Source organism: Serinus canaria, chromosome 9 (assembly GCF_022539315.1).
Source record: "Serinus canaria isolate serCan28SL12 chromosome 9, serCan2020, whole genome shotgun sequence".
Lineage (NCBI taxonomy): Eukaryota > Metazoa > Chordata > Aves > Passeriformes > Fringillidae > Serinus > Serinus canaria.
Window position 1 is genome coordinate 16,310,222 of NC_066323.1, and position 13,463 is coordinate 16,323,684.

At 44.2% G+C, this 13,463-nt stretch overlaps 1 protein-coding gene across 10 annotated transcripts in view; it reads left to right on the plus strand.

The window, feature by feature from the left end:
* Positions 1–13,463, plus strand: part of DOCK10 (dedicator of cytokinesis 10) — a 135,718-nt gene that overhangs the window by 121,231 nt on the left and 1,024 nt on the right. For all 10 annotated transcript variants that reach the window (XM_050978018.1, XM_050978020.1, XM_018913059.3 and 7 more), the window contains 8 exons: positions 11–117; positions 584–706; positions 1,629–1,742; positions 6,323–6,469; positions 6,798–7,008; positions 9,284–9,474; positions 10,120–10,220; positions 10,557–10,695. In XM_050978018.1, the coding sequence (XP_050833975.1) occupies positions 11–117; positions 584–706; positions 1,629–1,742; positions 6,323–6,469; positions 6,798–7,008; positions 9,284–9,474; positions 10,120–10,220; positions 10,557–10,695 (1,133 nt within the window). The remainder of the gene's footprint in view (positions 1–10; positions 118–583; positions 707–1,628; positions 1,743–6,322; positions 6,470–6,797; positions 7,009–9,283; positions 9,475–10,119; positions 10,221–10,556; positions 10,696–13,463) is intronic.

Consider the following 13,463-nt stretch of genomic DNA (forward strand, 5'->3'; position numbering starts at 1 on the left):
GCACTTCAAGGCCTGTTCTCCATGGGATGGCCTGCTTTTCTGAGCATTACCCCCAACATTAAAGAAGAAGGTGCTATGAAGGAAGACTCTGGGATGCAAGATACACCCTATAATGAGGTCAGCAATGTTAACCTTTACATACCTGTTCTGTACTCACAGAATGTTGTTTCTAGTGGAATCCTGTGCATGTTGCAGCAAATGAGAGTGAATGTACTCAGGCAATGTTAAAAGGCACACAGCTTTTGAGTGAAATGTCACAGCTGTTGCAGTGGTGTTTAGCTAAGGAGAGCATAAAGTACCAGAGCTGAAAGTCAGGGCAGGGGAAAGCCATGAATCAAACCCATTCTTCTGCATGAGATGTCAACTATTCATGTATTTTTGTGTTACTGTTATTTCAGGTTTTTTGTCTAAAGAAGAGCTAGGTCACCAATACTTGATTAAACATTGTGCAATGGCAATAAACCTTAATATGGAAGTTCCAGGATAAAAATGAAGTAGTGTGTATGTGCTTCTGCTGCATTGCTGTTAATTAAATGCCACCAGCTGTCAAGTCACTGAACTATTTGCATTTGTGGAATTGCAGAATATCCTCGTGGAGCAGCTGGAGTTGTGTGTTGACTACCTCTGGAAGTCTGAGAGATATGAACTTATTGCTGAGGTCAACAAGCCTATCATTGCTGTTTGTGAAAAGCAGAGGGACTTTAAGGTAAGTGGGTGTTTGCTTTGGGTCTTTTTAATTATCCTAAGGCTAACACTCAAGATCAAAATTTTTAGGGAAAAAAATGTGCTTTCTTTAAAAGGAATGTTTTTTTTCTTCCTGTCGGTAATTTCTCCTTTTAATGTTTTGTGCTGTGAGAAAATAAAAAACATTGATTTTTATTTATAAAAGAGGCAGTCTTTCCTGCCTCTTTTCAGCATCAATGCAACAGTAACTGTAAAAAAAATTTCAAATAAACCTCTTGTCTTAGCCAGTGGATATTATTTTTACATAGGTTTTAAACCAAGAGGAGATTTGCATTGTATTTAAGTTCAGAAAATGCTGATAAATTGCATGATTTCCTCACAATTTCAGGGTTTCTTAGTTTCTTATTTACTTGGCAATTTCAATACATAATGGATAGCCAGATGATAATTGCATGTACTGATTTTTCTGGGATTAAATTGAAGAGACACAAGGTGTATGCTAAGGAAGCAGATCCTCGGGTGTTCTCTTAGCTGAAATTTTGGTTCACTATCCTGAGAAAGTGCTGGTTAGTGGTAACTGTGGACAGCACATCTTTGTGTGGGGTTGGGAGCTGATTGGAGGTGTTGGCACCTTGTTCCTCCCTGCACAAACAGCCCCTGGGTTCTCTGACCCCTTGGCAGGTCAGCAGCCCAGTCTGGTGGTGGGATGGTTCTCTGTGAGCCTGCACACGAAGGCTCCACTGCCACCAAACCTCAGAAGATGACAGAAAGCTTGCAGTGACTCTTAGGGACTGCTAACGAGGTGAAACTGTTCCCTTAGCACGTCCTGCCCTCTTGGCAAAGGTTTGGGAGGCCAGCTAAGGCAAGCAAGGCTGTGCAGAGCTGTGGTGGCATTTCCCATGCCCTCACCTGCCCTCCCTCTGTCTGTCTGTCTGTCCATGCAGAAGCTGTCTGACCTGTACTACGACATCCACCGCTCCTACCTGAAGGTTGCAGAGGTGGTGAACTCTGAGAAACGTCTCTTTGGGAGATACTACAGGGTGGCATTTTATGGGCAGGTGAGTGAGCCTGGGCTCTTCTGTCTCCACAGACCTGTTGCTGAGAGAGTTCAGGGAAGCACTTGGTGGTGAATCAGGGTAAAAGCTGCCTCATGGGTCAGACTCCCAGCAGGACTTTAGTCAGCAGGGAGCACTCAGCTGCCTCTGTGTAAACCACTCCTGTGGATTTCGGGTGTATTAGAGACCAGACTTCTGTGTCAGCTTTAGTTCTTGAATTCATAAAGCAAAGCTGAGACTGAGGCAGGACAGGTTTTTTCAAGCTACAGCATAAGTAGAACCAGATAAGGCATCTTTGATATGTGGCACTCTCCTCCAACAGATCTCACAGCAGAGCAGTGTGCAGTAGATGCTTTGTTGTGTTTTTCACTGACTCTGCCTTCTGCTTCCAGGCTACCTCTGGTTCTGTGCAATGTACTTAGAATAGCATTTTTCCCTCTGCTGTGCTTCAGCACCCTTGAAGCATTATTTTGTGCTTTTTTCCACCACAAACCAGTGTAGCAATCCAGCATGTTCCTTTTAGTCCTGGTTTTGGCAAGCATAAATTTTCCTGTGCTCTAAAATATAAAGTGTGTAAACAACAGATTGATGTGAATCATTCTGTTTGCTAATTAGATTTTAATGCAGAAATTTGCTCTTTTCTCCTTTTGATCTTATTCAAGGCTGTGGTAAGTTTAGTTCTGTTGCATGTTTTATTTAATTCTCCTCACACATCCTTCATCCTTCCCTCTACTGTTACTTAACATTGATTTTCCTGTGCTCTCGATTCCTTGGTTCGTGGCAGATAAAATAACCTTGCTGCATTCATTGTTGCATCCTGCAAACTAACTTTTGTTTGTTCAGTTACCTGAATTACTGAGCTGTACCTGTCATCATGTTGTGTGTGCACTGTGGGGCCCAATGCTGCTTCATCTCATCTCAGTGGAAGTTCCTGCCAGCTTCACTGGGACTGGGATTGGAGCCCCTCTCCCTCTGTTGCCAGTGCTGGGGTAGCATTAATGCTGTTTGAATGCAAGCCTGCTTTCCTGGCCTGCACTGCAGCTCCCAAGGGGAGGGCTGCTGTGTCACTCTGAGGTCCATGGCAGTGGCCACTGGAGCACTCTGGGCAGGCCATGGCCATGGCCAAGGTCCTGGCAATCCCTGGTAGGAGCAAGCAAATGGAATTCAGGGGGAATGGCAGGTCCTGGCTGGACAGATTAGCAGAGCTGAATTCGCCAAATGCAAGGAGCTGCACCTGAGGAGGGGCAGAGTTTTCCTTATGCCTGGCCTCCTCATGATGGAAGCAGCACAGGGCAAAACAGAGCTCTCCTACTTGCAGCCTCTGGCCAGCACTCTCCCAGAGCCAGGGGCTCTCCCACTGGGTAATTTCGCTGCAGCACTTCTGCTGAACTGGGTTAGCATCTCTGTAACAGTGCAAGGACTTTCCAGGTGCCAGTGCCACAAGGGCAACTTCATTTAAACAGCTTTAGTGCTCTGAAGGGTCTGACCTTGTCACCACTGTCTTCCTCTGTTTGTTCCCCCCAGTCACTGGGCTCTAAAGGCAACAGGCACTGCTTCCTCCTTGCCCTTTGCAGGAGAGATGTGATGTGGCTGCTGTTCCTTAACAGAAACAAAAGCTGCAGGGAAAGCAGATTAAAGATCAAAAGAATAATGTTGATAACTGGGAGGGAGAATTTGGGGGTTCTTAGTGGAGAAAGATGATGTGCTGCTGCACCTGAAAACTGTTCTTCATGCAAAGGCAGAGGCAGAATTTGGTTACTGCATTGCTGCAGGGACCCTGTGCAAGGATGGTTTGAATTAATGTGATCCTTAGGAGGGACACAGTCATCTGTTTTCACCTGCAAGATTTATTTGCCAGCTCAGGGAGCCAGATCTCATGGCAGCTGCTGGTTTGGACTGCACTTTCTGTTCAAGGCTTTTGGTGACAATGTCTCATTGCACCCCCAGGTGACCACACTAGCCAGTGCATCCCAGTTCACTCACAGAGGAGTGTTTGAGAAGTCAGTGTCTTTCTTGAATTAAGAGCCAAAAAAAAAAAAATCCTGTTAAATATACTGAAGAGCTGAGAACTCATATTGTGCTGATAAGCAAAGACATTCAAGACCTGTTTTTCAGAGCAGTGTCAGGCAAAGGTAGAGCTGAGGGTTTGTTCTGCTGTGTGTCCAAGAAGCTGGTGGGCAGAGTTTCAGAGTGATCACAATCACTTTCTGTGGGATGAGACAGGGAAAGAACCATAAGTTGCCAATTCCTGGCAGGTCAAGCTTTACCTCAGCACCTCTCACCAAAGGGCAGAGAAGGATCTGATGTACTGTGAGCTCCAGGGCTGTGTCTGGAGGTTTGTGAGGATGAGGAAGGGCCTTATCAGAACTCCTGCAGTGATAGGCCTGGGTCAAAACTTGTCTCTCAGAGCATCAGAGCTCAGTGGAAACCAGTAACCTGCTGTTCAGGAGGTCATCTGCCTTCCATCACCATCAGCTGCTCCCTGCCATAATTTTCATCTGTGAGGCTGCATTGTCCTTGCAGGACCAAACCAGCCAGGATGAAAATAATCCAGGGATATGCATTGATAATGTAACCTTGGCTGCTTAATATTTTAAAATCCTGAAATTGGAGGATATTTGGCTTCTGAGAAGTATTTAATCTTACTTTTAATAGCCTTTGCCAGGCATATAGCATATGGCAGACATTATTATTTATAGCTCACAGTTAACTTCTGCTTGTCATTTGTCAGCTGAAATACTGTAGGGAATATCTACTTAAATGATGTCTCTTGTATTAGAGATAAGACTAAATTTGTTAGTTTTTTTTCTTTTCAGGTATTTTTTTTTAAAGTAAAATGATTAACAGAGGTGTCACCTCAGTGTGCCATGCAGCATCAGCAGAGATTTGGCACCAACATGTAAGCACTGTGTTCCAGCATGCAAACATACACAGACTCAGGATTTAAGAGCATAAACTATATTGTAGCTTGCTAGGTGATCATTTTGGGAAACATGAGGGGTTTTGTTGAAAACAAAAATTTTGTTACTGAATAGTAACAGAAAGCAGATGTCTTTTGACAGAAACAGTCCAGAGTAGTATGTTTAAGTATGATTGCATCAAACCAATGGAAGTTTTCCCACATAAAGCAGTTTTGCTTCAGTGGAAACAAGATCAGAAACCAGATTATGATCCTGTAGATATTTTTTCTGTGTAATCAATAGGAAGTCAATTGCCTGCCCAGCTCAACAGATGTTTGTAGGATGTCAACTTTAGAGCTCTAGATTTTTTCTCCAATTACTTGTGAAGTCTTCATGTGCCCATGGAATTTAATTGAAGATGTTCTTAGAGATCATGCAATGTTAGAAGGCCCCTGTGAGACTGAAGAAGATGCTGTCAGATGAGCTGCTGTTGCAGCTGTTAGTTATTGGTTTCCAGCAATGCCCACAGTACTCCTGACACTTGCCAAATTAAAAGACAATTTTATTGCCCCTTGTCCTCACTGAAGGAGAAACCAGAGATACATATATTTGAAATAAAGCTTGGTGGGGGGGGTTCTAAAGAAGCAATGAAATTCATAGCTTATTTTATTTTAATTTGGTTTGGGATTTTTTTGTGAAGATTTGCCTAATCAATAATTTTAGAGGGCAAAGTTGAAACACACTTCCAGATAAAAAAGCTGGATTTTGCACGAGGACCTTCTGAATAGATTTTGGAGATATCTCTTGCCTTCATTAATTTCTGCTTCTCTGTTTTTCTACAGATAGCAGTTTGCTTAGGCATGTTGTAGAATTGGCCATCCAAGCCACATCATGTGAAGTTCAAATGGCCATGGGTCTGACCTCATTAATGCTGTCTGCCTTTCCCCCTATCCCTGCAGCTTCAGGTGTTTTCCTCTGGCTCACTTTGCATTAAGGTGAAAGGAAGAGGCTTTGAGTGTAGCTGCAGTGGTGCCCACCACCGAGCTGCACAGGAAACCCTAGGAGGGGACTGGTGCTGCTCCTGGCACTGGGACAAATGCAGTCCTTGTTAAAGGGGCACCTGCTGCTTTCTGCCCAGCTGGGAGGGCTTCTCCTGCAGCACTGATGTACATGCTCATCTCGTGGCAGTTGAGTGTCTCACCTGCAGGTGATGCAATGCTCTGTTAACTTTCAGAGGTTGGCATTTCTTCTGAAGCATGACAGATTCACGTTCAGCTCTTAGTGGACCCTTTTATTAAGGCCAAACAGCTGTTAATTGAACCAAATTATTAAGATTTAAAGAATTTTTAATTCTAGTTTTTAATCCATGAGGGGATTTTTCGTTATACACACATCATCATTTTCAAGGAAGCCCTTTAACTCTTTAAGCTGCTCAGTCTCTTAAGTGAATAAATATCAAGGGGTCTTTTCCTGGGTAACTTTGGAGATTGCAGACCAGTATAAACACTGACCTCTGGGCACATGCCTGCTAGGAGTGGACAGAGGTAAGCTTTTAACTTAGGTGCTGGAAGTGGCCTGCTGGAGGCTCTGGTGGGTATACAGGCAACTTTGATTCCTGATGTAAGCACCTCATTTTGCCATGGCTGTTACATTCACTGTATCCTTTTGTTTCTTTCCAAACAGGGCTTTTTTGAAGAAGAGGAAGGTAAAGAGTATATCTATAAAGAGCCCAAATTAACTGGCTTGTCTGAGATCTCTCAAAGGCTGATGAAACTTTATGCAGACAAGTTTGGAATAGATAACGTGAAGATCATCCAGGATTCCAACAAGGTATGAAAAACGTGTGGTTTTGCATGAGGGAGAGAACTGAGTGCGTGGTGCAAGACGAGCAGGCAGATGTTTGCTGCAGTGCAGAAGCAGGTTGTTTTCTGTCTCATTTAGCTTTCATCCATTTTTGCCAATGGCTATAGTCAAAGGTCCCACTCTTCTTAGGGAACTCTTGGTGAAATACCCTTGTATCCATCCATGACCTGAGTACTACATTTGGAAGTCTCAGTTTTCATCGGTATGGCTGTAAATAAATAAACACATCAAAAACGTTATGGATGCCTTGGGAGCTCATCACACTTCATTTCATTGCTGTGCCACCGTCCCGCAGGTGAACCCCAAGGACCTGGATCCCAAATACGCCTACATCCAGGTGACCTACGTGACGCCTTTCTTCGAGGAGAAGGAGGCCGAGGATCGCAGGACGGACTTTGAGATGCACCACAACATCAACCGCTTCGTCTTCGAGACGCCCTTCACGCTCTCGGGCAAGAAGCACGGCGGGGTGGAGGAGCAGTGCAAGAGGCGCACCATCCTCACCAGTACGTCTGCTCCCCTGCTCCCTTCCTGCCTGCCCAGCCCAGAGGGGCAGCTCAGGCTCCATTGCTGGTTCGCTGGCTCTCTGCCATGCCTGGCTCGTGCTTCCAGCCCTGCAAGTCCTGGGTTTCCTGCTCTCCAATGAGACAGGCACGCTGTAAGCTGGAGCTTGTTTAGGTCTGAGCTGACTGGAAGCAGATGCTTAGTGGAGAAGGACGTGCATGGAGTTTGGGAGACCTTCCAAAGCATGTAGGGCAATCAGAAAAGTGTTAGCTCAGACCACACTTAATGCACCATAACAGTACCTTTGCCAAACTCCCTGAGATCCATGAAAAGCCTTGACTAGAAGAGTTTGAAAGGTGAATAATTCCCCTGTCAGCTCCCATGGCGGTATTTAGGTTGAATGTTAAAAGTACCTCTTCACTGCTTTAAGGATGATGTTTTAATAGTAGGTTCATCTGCAGATGAGTGTTGTGCAGAATGATAACTCATCCTTTCACTGTGGGTCTTGGCCATGTCTTCGTTACAGACCTGCTGCCCATCTTAGGGATACTTATTTTCATTCAGCTGCTTTTTTTTTTCCTTTTAATTGACATCTTAACTGTACTTGCAGTGATGTAACTTGGGAGTGGTTCTGCTGGAGGCAGCTTAGCACTATTTTCTGGAGGCAGCTCAGAACTATTTTCTTTTCATAATAACCAATTCAAAGAAAAAGCCAAGTAGGATGTCTGTTCTGCTAAGACTAAAACTTGCAGATAGAAATTTTTGTTCTAAATGGGAGTAAGATACATTATGGAGAATTATTTTAAGATAGACATAAGATTTCAATCATTGTTTTAAGGCAGGAATGTCAGGAGCACTAGATATTCTCTTAATGAGTCACATTAGACTGAAATTTTTTGCTCCTTATCATGATTGAAATCTCTCTTTTAAAAAGCCTCCTTTGTGAGACTACTGCTGAAACTTGACATGTCTGAATTTTGATGTATGAGGAACTGTCTGAGATGGAGGCGTTGTTCTCATGGGCAGCCATGGGCAGAGAGGGTGATGTTCACAGCAAAGGCTCCCAAGTGACAGAAAATCAGTTCCCTGCCAACTTCAGTGCATCTGCTTCCCCCAATGGACAAAGTGAAAAAAACTGCTTACAGTGCAAGCATAGTCACCTAAAAGTTTTGTTCTGGCAAGCCAGGAAAGAGGCACTGGTGTCTGAGGGAGTCTTGTTACATGACGCAGCTTTGCCTGTAAGAGAAAGGAGGAATAGCTTGTGTGTGGTTTTTTTAAGAGCTTGGGCAGCAGTAGGTGTTTTGAGATCTGTGTTGAAGCAGGTAGTTTCACTGACTTGAAAGTGCAAGTCTGTTATGGTCTGTCTGGCAAAAACAGAGAGGGCTGTTCTTCTGGCAGAATATTTTCGCTGGCCTATTACATTCTGTCATCAGCCCTGCTCCATCTTTGGCATTAGGTGGGAATTTGATGACTCCTCTTCTCCCCTGCTTTTCCCTTTGGCACCTACCTCACCTCAGAGCTTTTCACTAAAGTAAACTTTTTTTTTTTTTTTTTTTTCCCCCACTCCTGTTTGATAAAGTCATGTGTTTTCATTTGTTTCCTGGGTAAACTTAAACACTTTCAGTTTGAGAAGAAAGCAAGGCTTCTGCTGTGGCTGGAGGAGTGCTGAAGTCAGTTGTGCCTGGGTGGCTGCAGTGGCACCTGCACTGCATCTGCTCCCATCCTGCTGGGCCAAGGGCAAGTGCAGTGTGGCTGCAGCCCTTGGTTCACTGGCTCTCTGCCATGCCTGGCTCGTGCTTCCAGCCCTGCAAGTCCTGGGTTTCCTGCTCTCCAATGAGACAGGCACACTGTAAGCTGGAGCTTGTTTAGGTCTGAGCTGACTGGAAGCAGATGCTTAGTGGAGAAGGACGTGCATGGAGTTTGGGAGACCTTCCAAAGCATGTAGGGCAATCAGAAAAGTGTTAGCTCAGACCACACTTAATGCACCATAACAGTACCTTTGCCAAACTCCCTGAGATCCATGAAAAGCCTTGACTAGAAGAGTTTGAAAGATGAATAATTCCTCTGTCAGCTCCCATGGCGGTATTTAGGTTGAATGTTAAAAGTACCTCTTCACTGCTTTAAGGATGATGTTTTAATAGTAGGTTCATCTGCAGGTGTATGGATTAATAAAGAGATTCACAAAGTCAAAAGTTACTGCTTTGACTTAATTGTTCTGCTTTCCTAAACACTCTCTTGCTGGGTGAGTTCTCTGAGCCATTTCTCTCTCTCGAGTAGCCAGTCACTTGTTCCCCTACGTGAAGAAGAGGATTCAGGTCATAAGCCAAACCAGCACAGAGCTGAACCCCATCGAAGTGGCCATTGATGAGATGTCCAAAAAGGTCTCAGAGCTCAATCAGCTTTGCACAATGGAAGAAGTGGACATGATCCGACTGCAGCTCAAGCTCCAAGGAAGTGTCAGTGTCAAGGTAATGTCCATTTGCTGCCTTTTGTCTCTTTTTTCAATGCATCTACCCAATTTTTTATTCTGATTTTCATCATTCCAGACATTTTTTTGTCTTTGGCATATCTTGTATTATATGCTGTTAGATATCACTCTAAGGAATGGAAAGTTTCCCACTGGCCTTGATGACTGCTGGTTTTATAGGCTAATTATTTAATTCAATTCTACTCTAAAAACAACTAAGACCTTTCCAACAAGTCTGTCACGTATCACTTGAGAATATGGCCCATCACAAGCAGGTGGATTCTTTAAAGGGAGTTTTGCTAGGATTGGCTTTGTCATTCCCTATTTAGGAAAGTTGGGATTGTGACAGGTATGTGTATTCCTGGTACTCTCATTGAAATATCTACAAACAAACATGCAGCTGTCTGGGTGACTGGCTGGCTGGGGACTTGGAAAGGCCAGCAAAAAGATTTGCAGCTTCCGTGAGGTTGAGCAGCTCCTGTTTCCTCAGTAAAACCCCCAGCTTCCATCCTGGTGACAAAAGGAGTGAGGGGATGTTCTTCTCACAGCCTAGCTTGCCTGAGGCCAGTCTCCAAGCCCTGGAGCACAAGAGAAACAACAATGTATGGCTTGTTCTCTGTTCCTAAGCTGTGTGTTTCTCACCCAGGTAAATGCTGGACCAATGGCCTATGCTCGAGCTTTTCTTGAAGAGACAAATGCTAAGAGATATCCTGATAATCAAGTTAAGCTTCTGAAGGAAATCTTCAGGTAAATATTAATTTTAGGCTTTTCACCCCCTACATAGCATATAGGACACTCTGCACAGCACAGGCAGGCAAGACACAAAATCAGGCTCATTTGAGCCACCCTAATTTACACCTGCATTTACCCTATCTTACAAGTCACTCCTGAGGAACATTTACTGGAGTTCTGGGCTACCCTAGTAGAATACATTCCTTTTGAACTGAGAATGAGTTCTGAAATTCACTTCCAACAGGGTGCAGTTTGCAAGGGGCAGAAGAGATGCAGCCCTGTGTGTGTGTAGGTCGGTTTTTTCACTACTCCAAAAGCTGTGTCACTGTTTGTGTGTTCTGGTGCTTGCAGGCAGTTTGCTGAAGCCTGTGGCCATGCCCTGGATGTCAACGAGCGCCTCATTAAGGAGGACCAGTTTGAGTATCAGGGAGAGATGAAGTCTCACTACAAGGACATGCTCAGCGAGCTCTCTGTAGTTATGAATGAACAGGTCAGAATGTCTCTTTTGGTGCTGGTTGGGCTCCATGAGGGGGCTTCATTGTCTTCTAGGGACAAATGAAGCTGTAGAGCAAAATACTAGAAGTAAAACCTTGCAGTTTATTTTTTTGTGGTTTTGGCTCTTGTTTCTTCCCTTCTTTTTTTTTAAATAGAAGTATATTCTATAGCTGGTCAACAAAGATCTGTTTTCTGCCTGCCTTGAAAAGCTGAATGTTTGTGAGGCTAAATGTTGACTGGGGTTTAGAGGCAGAGAAAAACAGTCTAAACTAGTCTAAACTTTATGCTTTGCTAGCTTTGTCCTATGGCTGTGATGTATTTAATTAAAACAGTAAATTGCTATTAAGATGTAGCTTGTAACCACAGGAGGTATCTTTATTGTGTCTATTTATATTCAACTTTCAGAGAAGGGTATTTTTCAAATTTTTTTGTATACTTGAGTACACTGTCAGGGTAGATGCCATGTATTTTAGCAGCTCCAGAAAGATGAACATGCATTTATACATTATATGAATTGCATCCCAAAGTTCTGAATTGGACTCCAGGGCACACTTGCAGCTATTCTACTGCTGTGTCCAGGCAGATTTTTTTTTTTTATATATTTTCAATTTCAATTGAATATTGAGCAATTTGCATACTGAAGTGCTAATTGAACCATGTTGAATTATATCTCTGCATGTTTATGGGCAGGCTGCCTTAGATTGCATGTGATAAATAGTTCCTCTCTAGCAGCTGTGCTGCATTTCCAGGTGCCTGTAGCATCCAAAAGCCCTGTTGGTGTAGAGTAACCTGGTTTAAGCACTGGTAGCAGTGGTGGCATCTCACAGAAGTGCCCACATGGCTCTCCATTACCCCCTGCTGTATCATTCATCTTCACATATCAGTAGAATAAGGGTTGACCTGCATTTTTTGCCCATTGTTGTACTCACTATAGAATTGAGTGAGTTTTTCCTTGGGTATAAAGCTCCTAATTGCTTGGAGGCCTGGTGCCTGCTGGATGGGGTCGAGCTCAGGGGTGGCTGCAGGTCTGGGAGTTGTGCTCCTCTCCTCTTCAGGTGTATAAAGATTTGTGAACCTCAAGCCTTCCAGTGATTTTATCCTAACTAGTATTTATCACTGTTTTGTTAAGTATGTAATTGTATTTGTTAATCAATATTCATGCATCTCACATGGAAGTTATTTTGGCCATCAGTCAGTGTGCATTGGCAGCACCATATGTCTTGTGTGAGCCACTGTTTCCCACAAGAATGGAAAATGGATGGTCAGCTCAAATGAGGCATGAGCAGCCCATGAGATTCAGAATTCATAAAACATTTGGAGTTCTGTTCAATTCTCATACCTGTATTTACCTCTGTGAGCTCTGAGTTTTCTTCATACTAAATAATACAAAATTACTTGTACAAACCAGTGCTAATGTGTAATGAGTTCATCCAACAAAAGTCAAAATTGTCACCTCTTGTACCAAAATTGTCTGAATTTTAAATCCACCCTGAAAACAGTCTCCCACTTGCAGTTCTTTGGGGAAGCCTAAAGAGTGACAGCCCCATTTTCTGGGCAGTGGGGGGTTTTGAGAAAACTCTGCTCCTCTTGCAGTGAACTCATGAACTCCCTGCTTCTGAGCAGAGTATTTCCTCAGAGAAATCACATGCCATAAACTGTGGCTGAAATATTTATCTCACAGCTGGAAAGCTTGAGGCTCTCTTGCATCTGTGCTGTGTGCTTTACACCAGTGCAATTTGCCATCTTTCCCATTGTTGTATTCAAGAGAGTTTTGTTTCTCACCTACTGACAGTGACTTTTTCATCACCATATGTTTTTCTCTTTTTTGTTTTTCTCTTTTTTTTTGTTTTTCTTTTCTGACAGCTCTGTCATGGTCCTTGCTTATACAGCTTCTCTTCTTCCCTGTCTAACATTTCCCTCAATACTATAGCCAAAAGTGGTATGTTCATTTTTCTTACATCTATTTTTTTCTTTCAATGTCATTTACTTCCCTCACTTGCTGGTTTTTCTACTGGGTATGTTTGTTTCATTCCATCTCTAATGGCTCCCTTCTCAGGGAGTTTAAAGAAAGATCTGAGCTCTGTGTGTGATGTGTTGTGCATCAGTCCTGAGAGGTCTGTTCTTTGGGATCCTAGTTGTGAGCTTTGGGGAGGCCAGTGAGGCAGCTCCACAAGAGCCCCCTGATGGAAAAGCAAGTGCCAAGAGCAGCCAAAGCAAGTGCCAAGAGCAGCCAAAGCAAGTGCCAAGAGCAGCCAAAGCAGCTGCCAGGGCGTGCCCAAGTCCCAGTGCCCTTCCTGCAGCCCACGATGTGAGAGCAGCTCCTGCCCAGAGCTGCCCCAGCTGCTGAAGCTGTCCCTGCTCATGTCTGCCCAGGTGACAGCTGAGGTGTGGCTGGCCTGCAGCCCTGGCCAGGGACCCCTGGGGGTTGATGGTGCAGGGTTCCACCTGGAGCTTGGTCTAGGGGAGAGGCTTCTCTTCCAGGGCTGGTGCTGTGTGGTCCATGGGGACTGCCCTGTCTCTGCTGTGGATGCTTCCACAAAGCACCCATGGAGGAAGACAGGTGTTCAGTCTGCTTTTATAGAAGGAGGAAAAAAGAGCTTTTACCAAGGCTAGAAGAGCTTCTTGAGGAAAAAGATCTTCCTTCTTGCTAAAGCCTACCCAAAGGGCAGGGCAGAGCTTTTGCCACTGCTGCTTGATGACAGTGTGGGCAGAGCTGGGCCTGCCTGTGCCACGGTCAGGAGGTGCTGGTGTGGGTGTCCAGGA